The following is a 12024-nucleotide window of genomic DNA, read 5'->3' as shown; positions in this document are numbered from 1 at the left end:
TAAAGTTTTAAGTCTGAGGACATTTTGCTGATAGACTAATCATCATCCCGTATCCTAATAATTGATTGATTCTTGTCTATTGCTACTGCACTGTTCTGTGGATTAACATTGACTATTTCAACTTTAAAGTTCTGATACAGTTCCTCTTTAACAGCATCATTCATGATATTAAATCTGCCACATGTCCTGCTTCCAAATGCTTTTAGTATTGAATGCATTTCACGAGTACTATAGTCACCTAGTAATTACAGGATATATAATTTAATGAATAGCAATGTTTATGGGTACAATACAGTGCATGGCACTTGGAGCAACTTTTAAAATTTGTAAAAAAATCCAATTTTGATCGAAATCAGCTCCAACTTGAATTACAATGCAAGTACATGTATATACATTAGACAAAATTATAAAAATGGAGAATTCTCTCCAAATCATTTTTGGCAAAATTTGATCAATGACCCTGTACTACAGTACAGGCACTTTGGCCTGATTTTAGAAAAATTCATAAAAAATGCCAAGTTGATCAAAATCAGCTCAAACTTGCTACACAACACAAGAACTTGTATATGCATCAAGAAAAAATTATGAAAGTGAAAAATTCTGTTTGAGCCATTTTTGGCAAAATTTTGCCAACGACTTCAAAAATTCATTAAAAAGTAATTTTTATTAAAATCAGCTTGCTATATGCATTCAAAAAAATATGCTTAAAATTTTTTTCAAATTTTTGAGCAACTTTAAAATCCACTGATAAAGGACCTGCAAGCAGGAGCAGTATGCAAAAATCCTGTGAAAAACCGTGGTAATGTTAGATTAATACGTACTGTTCCATACTGCAGTGTTATCTTCAGTTTGTAGAGTTATTACTGTATCAGTTGATAATACTCCTCCAGTTAGTACAGCACATATTTCTACACTTCCTTCATTCTCAATCACATCATATGTTCCTCTCTCTAATGACAGCACACCATCTATACAGTAATAGATTATAGACAATTATTCTTTGATACTCTACATTATGTTTTGTACTTACAGTCATTATCAATGATGGTGATTGTAGCTGTTTGCCACTGCAGCTCTACTTGTACATTATGGTCATTAGGGTCATTTGATCCCCCACCAGGTACTATGATGACTCTTATTGTTTCATTTCCTTCAATGATATTATCATCAATACTAGTGATAGGAGTGAATGTAATATCATTCAGTGTATTATTAACACTGTAGGTTAATTTAGGAACAGTAGGATTAAAGGAGAAATCAGATTGTAAGCCACCTATAGTGCTAATAAACATTAGGTCAATGACAATATAATACACACCTCTTGTAGCATTCCCTCCTTCATGTCTTAATACAATTGGTTGTATTTTGTTTTCTGGTAAACCTCCAATTGCTTCTCCCCCTCTCTCATCTCCTATCTGCTGTATAGTTAGCACTAGTGTCCCTCCTTCCATTACTGAGATATTAATATCTTTAATACCAATTCTAAAAACTGCAAAAAAATTATAGCCAAAAGATTAATGCTAATATTACTTTAATACTTTCAATATGCCTATATAGTAATCCACTTAAAGCATTGTGATAATTATTTCATTTTTCCTTACCATCCTCACTGTCAACAATGAGTTGCTGAGTTGTAACTCCTGTAATCTTAACATGTGCGCTAGTAGCACTAATTCTAATCAGGAATACTTCAGATAGTTCAACTATATTGTCTACAGGAACCATTAAAGGTACAGGCTTTACAATAACATTCTTGTCTTGGGCTGAATCAAATAGAACATTTTGCTTTAAAAAGTTAAAATTATCTTCAAAAAAACATAATAAGCATGTAATAATTTTATACCGAAATAATATCATACCAAAATCTCCTAAAGCTGCTTGATTCAAGCTTCTTAAATCTTGATACTTTTTATATGATAGAGTAATTTCAAAAGGAGTCAAAAAATCAATCTTTTGACGCTTGATATAAACTTGAGCTGTGATACCTTCTACAAGAAATGAGCAAACTTGTAGGCGAACAGACATTGCTATAAAATGGAAACAAGGACATTTTGATTATTGCAAAACAAATACACTTACTGTCTATATCCTCTATTGTAATACTAAGACGTCTGTATACAAGTACAACTGCTGATGGTATTGGTGGATGAATTGAACTAGTTTTAGCAGCAATTGTGTAATTGAAGGAAAGAGTTGGTTGGAGAGCAACTCCATTTCCTTGTGATACATATTGTAGAGAAAACCTTTCTGGTAGGAAAGCATCAGTTTGTCCGCTAAACACTGGAGTCCTTAAATAGTCAGCAACTTTAATCAAAAAGATAAATATAAAGCAAATGAGACTAAGTTTACCATCAACCAATGTTCTTGGCTCTTGTGAAATAGTATAATTTAGACCAGTAACATCAGGAGCCCCAGGAGTACTGAGGAGTACATCAGCAGTAAATGAGTATCTTCTACCAGCATCACTTGGACCAATATGCACACGTGATTGATCAAAACCAACAACTAGTGAATAAAAACAACAACAACAATAGAGTACTAATATTATAGGATTTCATATAAAACTTTGTGTATTAAAATTTTACATATTCCACACATGGAAATTCAATCACATTCAATGTGTACTTTTCAATTTAAAACAGCTTAAGAATTAAAATTTACAAAGTCTCTGGGTAAATCTACATTCTGTGGTAATCTTACCAATGCATGCACCACACTGTGCCACTGCATTCAATGAAGAATGAGATATATATCCTCCACCAGTTCTATTACAGCAGTCAATAGCTGCAAGACTGACTCCATTAGTATTACTAGTACAATCAGCAGCAGATGAATAACACTGTACTATGACATCCTCTTCTAATTGCTGTGTCACTATATAAAAACTACATTTTAATGACATTTGATAAACTGTATTCTATAGCACCTAAATAACTGACTGCCTAAGTTGCCACAGCAACATGTGGTTAATTGTTATGCTATTTTGCTTAAAGTTAGTTTACAATGCATAATAAGTGCAACATTATCAAATGTGATTGCCCTTTGATTCATACAAAACAGTTCAAGTCAGGCCTTCATCTAGGATTTTATACAAGGGGGCAGAACTAAAAATATTTCAAAGAAGGGGGTCACTAATATTTTCTATTGTGCATGCACAATGTGTGCTCACAACACTTATACAATGTACTGCTGGGGTGATGAAATTTTTATGTTAATAAGTCAATCAGGGGGGGGAGACTCCGCCCCCCTAAATGAAGCCCTATTAAACTAAATTGTATTTTAGAATACTATTAAATACATTAATACACAACATTTCTAATTTTATTGATTAACTTACCATCATCATCTTCTACAGTCACATTCATTGTTCCTGGATAACCTAAAACTATATTACTAATGTTCCTTAATCTTAGTAGATAATGTTTATCAGGTTCCAGTGCAATGTTATTATCAATCACTGGAAAAACAACAGTCCTAGTACCAAAGGTGACAAAACCAAGTGATACTCCATCTAATGCATTAATATAATAAATATAATAAATTCTGAACTTACTGCTGGTTCCATCATCAATGTAAACTTCAATTTTTTGTTCTTGACTCAATTGTGCTCCTCCTAGTATGACAGTGATTGATTGATTTCCTCCTCCTTCAGAAAATGTAGCTTGACCCATAGCAAACCTTACTTCAGCCTCTGTAAGGCAACTAATAAACACAGAGTTTGATAAATGATTGTACTAACGATCATCATCTTGTATCCTGATGAATGATCGAGTCTGGTCTATTGTTAATCCACTATTTTCTGGAAAGATCCACCTTATTGATACTGTAAAGTTCTCAAATAGTTGTTCACTAATGGCATCATTTATAATATTAAATCTACCACATGTCCTGTTTCCAAATGCAGGTAATACTGAACGAACTCCACGAGTTCTATAGTCACCTATTTAAAGGACATAATTATATTGCAATGATCATTAATATTAGCATTTACTCCTAAATCGTGCAGTGCCATCTCTAGCTTGTAGAGTTATTTTTGTATCAGTTGATAATACTCCTCCAGTTAGTACAGCACATATTTCTACACTTCCTTTATTCTCAGTCACATCATATGATCCTCTCTCTAATGACAGCACACCAACTATGCAATAAATAATAAAAATAAAATTAAAAAGTTATAACTTACCGTCATTATCAATAATGGTGATGGTAGCTGTCTGCCGGTTTCGCGGCATTTGAACAAGATTATAACCACCATGTGACATGATTATGATGACTCTTATTGTCTTATTTTCCTCAATGATATTATTTTCAAAACTTGTGACAGGAGTTAATGGAATATCATTCAGTGTATTATTGGCTCTGTAGGTAAACCTTGGAACAGTAGAATTGAAGGAGAAATCAGCACCTAAAATTTAAAAACTGATATTACTAAACAACTAAGTTACTACTAACCATTTGTGGCACTCCCAGATTTGTGTTTTAATTGAACTGATCGCAAACGATTCTCTGGAAATCCTCCAATGCCCATACCACCAGTCTCATCTCCTATCTGCTTTATAGTTAATGTTGCCACGTCTCCTTCTTTAATAGTAACATGTAGATTTTTAAACCCAATATAGAAAGCTATAATAGAAAAATAATAATCCAATCCCAAAAATGACTTACCATCTTGATTGCAAAGTCTTACTAATTGAGTGGTTTTCATAGGATCTAGTCTAACTCTAGAATCATTAACACTGAGTCTCCATATAAACACTTCTTGTAACTCTACAATATTATCCTGTGGCATCAAGAAAGCCACTTGTTCAGAACGTTGATGAAAGTAAAATTTATATACTGGTGTTGGTTGAAACACAACACTACGCTGTTCAGTAAAGTTGAAGAGATCTAAATTAAAGGAGTGAATAAATTATAAAAAATTATTATGTCATACCAAAGTCTCCAACAGCAGCTTCATCACGACTCAATGGGCCAGTATACCTCTCAAGTGAGACAGTGACTTCAAAAGGAGCTTCATATGTAATTACTTGACGTCGAATAATGGCCACAGCATCACTACCTTCTAAAACCATTGATGGAGGTTCAAGACCAACAGTAATTACTATAAAATGAGAGAGAGAGAGGGTGGTCACAATAAATTGATTCAATACAAACCCACTGTCTATATCATCAATTGTAATGCTAAGACGTCTGTATACAAGTACAACTCCTGATGGTATTGGTGAATAACTTAAATCAGTTTCAGCAGTAACCCAGTAATCAAATGAAAGAGTTGGTTGGAGAGCAACAGCATTTCCTTGTGATACATATCGTATGCTAAACCTTTCTGGTAGGAAACCATTGGTTAGTCCAGAAAAATCTGAACTTAAGTAGTCAGCAACTGTAATGAGAAAAATAAAAATAAATAAAGAATTTTTTACCATCAACTAGCATAGCTGGCTCTCGTGAAATAGTATAATCCAGACAAGTAACATCAGGAGCCCCAGGAGTACTGAGGAGTACATCAGCAGTAAATAAGTATCTTCTACCAGCATCACTTGGACCAATATGTACACGTGATTGATCAAAACCAACAACTAGTGAAAAGCATAAAAATAGAACTTAATAATGCTGATCATAATAATGTCTTACCAACACATGCACCACACTGTGCAGCTAGAGAAGGATGAGATATATATCCTCCACCAGTTCTATTACAGCAGTTAATAGCTGCAAGACTGACTCCATTAGTATTACTAGTACAATCAGCAGCAGATGAATAACACTGTACAGTGACACTTTCCTGCAATTGACCTCGAACTAAACACAAAATAAAAATGATTATTAAATTGATTTACCTGTAAGGAATAACAAAAAGAAAGGAATGAATACAAGAGCCATCTTGACCTTTCTTCTCACATGACCATGTAGTTATAATTATCAATTATTACTACTCCTGCATGCTAGATAGTCAGTCACACAATGATAACTTGATAGGACAATGACTATATAAGGCATTGACTTTATCCAGTATTAAATAATAAAGACAAGGCATGTCTTAAATCACAACTTTGAATCATGAAAAACAGTAGCTATAGATCTACAGTATAACCACTTTTTGCCAAAAATGAAAATTATACTTTTGCTAATTAGAAAAATAAATATGTTAATTGTCATCATCTTGTATCCTAACTGTAGACCAGGTATAGTCCACATGCAAATTTTTATTCCAAGGAATTACTCTGAAGATGTACATATACAATGCCTCATAAAGTGTCTCCTTTATATTATCATTGACAATGTAAAGGGTTGCACAGGTACTGTTCTTATATGGAGGCAGTACAACATGAAAGTTGAAGAAAATGTAATCAACTAAATAAAGGGAGAAAAAAATTTGTGTAATTCTATAAGTACATGCTGAATTATTTACATTGATATTTAGCAGTCCCTTGAGCATCAAAAATGTTAATGTTCATTGGAGTTGATAAAAATCCTTTAGTTAGGACAACACATATTTTGATGCTACTTTTATTCTCCATAACATCATATAATCTTCTTTCCAGGAACACATTAACCACTATATAGTATTAAATTATAATGTCATCACCTTCACTTTTAGTGGCTTAACTCACCATCATCATCCTCTATAGTCACATTCATTGTTTCTGGATTACCTAAACCTATATTACCAATGTTCCTTAATCTTAGTAGATAATGCTTATCAGGTTCCAGTGCAATGTTATTATCAACCACTGGAAAAACAACAGTCCCATTTTGTGGTATAGCACCAGTACCAAATGTGACAAAACCAAGTAGTGTTCCTTCTATAATTGAAATAAATGCATTAAAACTGTAGTATATGATTAAACATACTTGTAGTTCCATCATCGATGTATACTTCAACATCTTCACTTTGACTTAATTGTCCTCCTCCTAGTATGACAGTGATTGATTGATTTCCTCCTCCTTCAGAGAATGTAGCTTGACCAATAGCAAACCTTATTTCAGCCTCTGCTTAGTGCATAATACGACTAAACATGGAATTTTATAATAATTATACTAACGATCATCATCTTGTATCCTGATAAATGATGGGCTCCTGTCAACTGTTAATCTATTATTTCCTGGAAAGATGTCAGTTATTGCTACTGTAAAGTTCTCAAATAATTGTTCACTAATGAGATCATTCCTAATTCTAAATCTGCCGCATGCCCTGTTTGCAAATGAATGTAATGTTGGACGAATTCTAAGAGTACTATAATCACCTAATTAAAGAACACATAATGCAATAAATATTAATACTTACCAATGCATACTGCAGTGTTATCTCTAGCTTGTAGAGTTATTTCTGTATCAGTTAATAATACTCCTCCAGTTAGTACAGCACATATTTCTACAGTTCCTTCATTCTCAATCACATCATATGTTCCTCTCTCTAATGACAGTACACCAGCTATACAACAAAAAATAGATATTGTCACATCTCCTCTCAATTATTATATAACTTACTGTCATCATCGATAATGGCAATGGTAGCTGTCTGTCTATCTCTTGGTATTTGGATAACATTATTACCATTACGCAATATGATGACTCTTATTGTTTCATCTCCCTCAATGATATTATCATCAATACTAATGATAGGAGTGAATGACATATCATTCAGTGTATTATTGGCACTGTAGGTTAATCTTGGAACAGTAGAATTTAAAAGAAAATCACTACCTAATAATGTAAAATTACCGTATAGCTGGTTTATTTCGTGGCCTCAAATTTTTGCTGCTTAAATTTTCATTAGAATTAATTTTAGTGCCTTGCTAAATTTTTGTTAATATTTAATTGGTTTTAATAAAATTTAGTGGAATTAATTTTAGTGGATTTGAGCCTGCACGAAAATTAATTCCACACGAAATAAACCAGCTATACGGTAATATGAATAAATCTATAAAATACTATTAACCATTTGTAGCAGTCCCAGATATGTGTACTAATTGAACTGGCTGTAGACGGTTCTGTGGAAATCCTCCAATGTCTACACCACCAGTCTCATCTCCTATCTGCTTTATAGTTAATGTTGCCACTTGTCCTTCTCTTATAGTAACATGTAAATCTTTGAAACCAACTCTGAAAACTACATTTACAATTAATTAATTTTACTAGCAGTAATAACATACCATCTCGATTGTCAAGTCTTACTATTTGAGTGTTAGGATTTATCCTAACTCTAGAATCATTAACAGTGAGTCTCCACTGAAACACTTCTTGCAACTCTACAATATTATCCTGTGACATCAAGAAAGTTACACGTTCAAAATTTTGATCAAATTGATATTCTGGATGAAATACAACACTATGCTGCTCAGTAAAGTTAAAATTATCTACAAATAAACTAAATGATAATCAACAATGAATGTATCATACCAAATTCCCCAACAGCAGTAAAAAAATAAGGATTTCTAAACCTCTCAAGTGAGACAGTGACTTCAAAAGGAGCTTCATATTCAATTAATTTATGCCTAATGACAGCTACGGCAGTACTACCTTCTACAAAAGGGAAGCATTGTAGTTCCAGACCAACACTCATTACTGAAAGTAAGAAAGAATGAACACAATCATTTGATTCAATAATGTACTCACTGTCTATATCATCAATTGTAATGCTAAGATAATTGTATACAAGTACAACTCCTGACGGTATTAATTCACCACTGCTAGGTACAATAGTGTAATGAATTGAAAGAGTTGGCTGGAGAGCAAGTTCATTCCCATATGAAACATATTGCAGATTAAATCTTTTGGGAAGGAAAGCATCAGTTTGTCCAATAAACACTGGAGTCCTTAAATAGTCAGTGACTTTAATAAAAAAGATAAGTATAAAGCAAATGAGATATTAATTTACTATCAGCAAATGTTGCTGGCTCTCGTGAAATAGTCCAACAAAAATCACGAACTTCATTTGTTGGAGCCCCAGGAGTACTGAGGAGTACATCAGCAGTAAATGAGTATGTTCTACCAGCATCACTTGGACCAATATGCACACGTGATTGATCAAAACCAACAACTAGTGAACAAAAATAACAATTACAACAACATAGGGTACTGATACTATGGGATTTTATATAAAACAATTTGAAACAGCATACAAATTAAAAATTAAAACTTAAATAGTCACAGGGTGTAGATCTACATTCTGTGGTAACCTTACCAATGCATGCACCACACTGTGCCACTGCATTCAATGAAGAATGAGATATATATCCTCCACCAGTTCTATTACAGCAGTCAATAGCTGCAAGACTGACTCCATTAGTATTAGTAGTACAATCAGCAGCAGATGAATAACACTGTACAGTGACATCCTCTGGTAATTTCTGTGTCACTATGATATACACATAATAAAAAAAGAAAGTTTGAATGACTTATTCTACAAGACTATATCTGAATTCTTGTATAACTACTTTAGTTAACAGAGACAACACTAATTACTTAAGGATGGTTTAGGTCAGTGCAGTTTGTTAATTCAGTCCTTAACACACGTGCATGGTCATTCTAAGCAAGCCTAGGCTTTGCCCAGTTCAAGATAGGCTGATTAGGTGAGTAAAATAGTTATACTAATAATTAGTTGATTAATTATTCATTTCCTAGTTGTTACTGCAAATGCATAGCCATAAATGCATGATAATTGACCTCAAAGATTCTAGTCTCTCATTGCATTTGCTGAAAGGCAAATTTGATCTAATTAATTACTGTATGCATATGGCTTAACTTTTCCTAACTTACCATCATTATTATCCACTACAGTCACATTCATTGTTCCTGGATTACCTAAACCTATATTACCAATGTTCCTTAATCTTAGTAGATAATGTTTATCAGGTTCCAGTGCAATGTTATTATCAACCATGGGAAAAACAACAGTCCTATTCTGTGGTATAGCACCAGTACCAAATGTGACAAAACCAAGTGATTTTCCATCTATTCCAATGTATAAAAGAATAGAATATAATATTATAGACATACTGCTAGTTCCATCATCAATGTAAACTTCTATGGTTTGTTCTTGACTCATTTGTCCTCCTCCTAGTATGACAGTGATTGATTGATTTCCTCCTTCTTCAGAGAATGTAACTTGACCCATAGCAAACCTTACTTCAGCCTCTGCTTAGTGCATAATACAGCTAAGCATTAAATTTTATAATAATTAGACTAACGATCATCATCTTGTATCCTGATGAATGATGGAGTCTGGTCTATCATTAATCTACTATTTTCTGGAAAAATGCCCCTTATTGCTATGGTACAGTTCTCCAATAGTTGTTCACTAATGAGATCATTCGTAATATTAAATCTACCACATGTTCTGTTTGTAAATGAATGTAATACTGAATGAATTCCATGAGTACTGTAGTCATCTAATTAAAAGGCACATAATACAATAAATATTAATATTGATATTTACTCCTAAATCTTGCAGTGCTATCTTCAGCTTGTAGAGTTATTTCTGTATCATTTGATAATACTCCTCCAGAGAGTACAGCACATATTTCTACAGTTCCTTCATTCTCAATCACATCATATGTTCCTCTCTCTAATGACAGCACACCAGCTATGCAATGAATGATAAAAATAAAAAAACCAACATTAGATTCTTCATCTCTCATCTTAATTATTATACACCACCATATGCTTACTGTCATCATCAATAATGGTGATAGTAGCAGTTTGAATATCTCTCTGTACTTGAACAACATTATCACCACCAGGTACTATGATGACTCTTATTGTTTCATCTCCCTCAATAATATTATCTTGAAAACTTGTGATAGGAGTGAATGGAATATCATTCAGTGTATTATTGTCATTGTAGGTTAATCTTGGCACAGTAATATTAAGGGAGAAATCACTATCTATAATTATTAATATTAAAACCAACACATTGTGCTAATACTAACTATTTGTAGCAGTCCCAGATACGTATCTCAATTGAATTGGACTTAAACGATCCTCTGGAAATCCTCCAATGCCTACACCAGCAGTCTCATCTTCTATCTGCTTTATAGTTAATGAGGCATTTTCTCCTTCTCTAATAGTAACATATAGTTCTCTAAACCCAATACTGAAAACTATAATGCAAGCAAGTAATAATATAAATATCTCATGAACAAATGACCTACCATCTTGATTATCAAGTCTTACTATTCGAGTGTCAGGATTTATCCTAACTCTAGAATCATTAACAGTGAGTCTCCACTCAAACATTTCTTGTAATTCCACAATATTATCCAGTGGCATCATAAAAATCAATTCTTCAAAGCGTTGCTCATTTAATGTTGTTGGTTGAAATACAACACTTTGCTGCTCAGTAAAGTTGAAATCATCTAATTAAAGGAGTGAATAAATCATAAAGAATTATCATGTCATACCAAAGTCTCCAACAGCAGCTTCATCAGGAGCCAATGGGCCAAAATACCTCTTATTTGAAACAGTGACTTTAAAAGGAGCTTCATATGTAATTATTTGACGTTCAACCCTAGCTGTAGCACTACTACCTTCTAAAACTATTGATGGCTCTTGAAGACCAATAGTAATTACTATAAAGAGAGAGAGAAATGATAATCACAATAAACTGATTCAATACAAACTCACTGTCTATATCCTCTATTGTAATGCTAAGACGTCTGTATACAAGTACAGCTCCTGATGGTATTGCTGGATCACCTGGATCAGTTTCAGCAGCAATTGTGTAATTGAATGAAAGAGTTGGTTGGAGAGCAACAGCATTCCCTTGTGACAGATACCGTATGCTAAACCTTTCTGGTAGGAAACCATTTGTTCGTCCAGTAAAATCTGAGCTTAAGTAGTCAGCAACTTAAATCAGAAAAATTAACATAAAGTAAATAAAAGCATTATCTACCATCAACTGCTGGTTCTCGTGAAATAACATAATCCAGACCAGTAACATCAGGAGCCCCAGGAGTACTGAGGAGTACATCAGCAGTAAATGAGTATCTTCTACCAGCATCACTTGGACCAATATGAACACGT

The 12024-nt window shown here is 33.4% G+C and overlaps 1 protein-coding gene and 1 long non-coding RNA gene across 2 annotated transcripts; both read right to left on the bottom strand.

Moving 5' to 3' along the window:
* On the bottom strand, positions 1 to 1779 carry LOC109587725 (uncharacterized). Its single transcript, XM_020003947.1, has 5 exons — positions 1602 to 1779; positions 1319 to 1489; positions 1031 to 1273; positions 822 to 968; positions 1 to 238 (listed from the first exon to the last, which is right to left on the bottom strand). The coding sequence occupies exons 1-5, from the start codon at positions 1723 to 1725 to the stop codon at positions 36 to 38; spliced, it is 888 nt and encodes a 295-aa protein (XP_019859506.1). The 5' UTR covers positions 1726 to 1779; the 3' UTR covers positions 1 to 35.
* Positions 1780 to 6310: 4531 nt separating this feature from the next.
* On the bottom strand, positions 6311 to 6470 carry LOC109587726 (uncharacterized). The gene is made up of 2 exons (XR_002187758.1): positions 6410 to 6470; positions 6311 to 6351 (listed from the first exon to the last, which is right to left on the bottom strand). It is a non-coding gene; the product is annotated as an uncharacterized LOC109587726 (long non-coding RNA).
* Positions 6471 to 12024: the final 5554 nt, after the last annotated feature.

The sequence above is a fragment of the Amphimedon queenslandica genome, unplaced genomic scaffold, assembly GCF_000090795.2.
Source record: "Amphimedon queenslandica unplaced genomic scaffold, v1.1 AMPQUscaffold_12468, whole genome shotgun sequence".
Lineage (NCBI taxonomy): Eukaryota > Metazoa > Porifera > Demospongiae > Haplosclerida > Niphatidae > Amphimedon > Amphimedon queenslandica.
The sequence above is the reverse complement of the archived record's forward strand: the minus strand, read 5'-3'. Positions and strand labels throughout refer to the sequence as shown.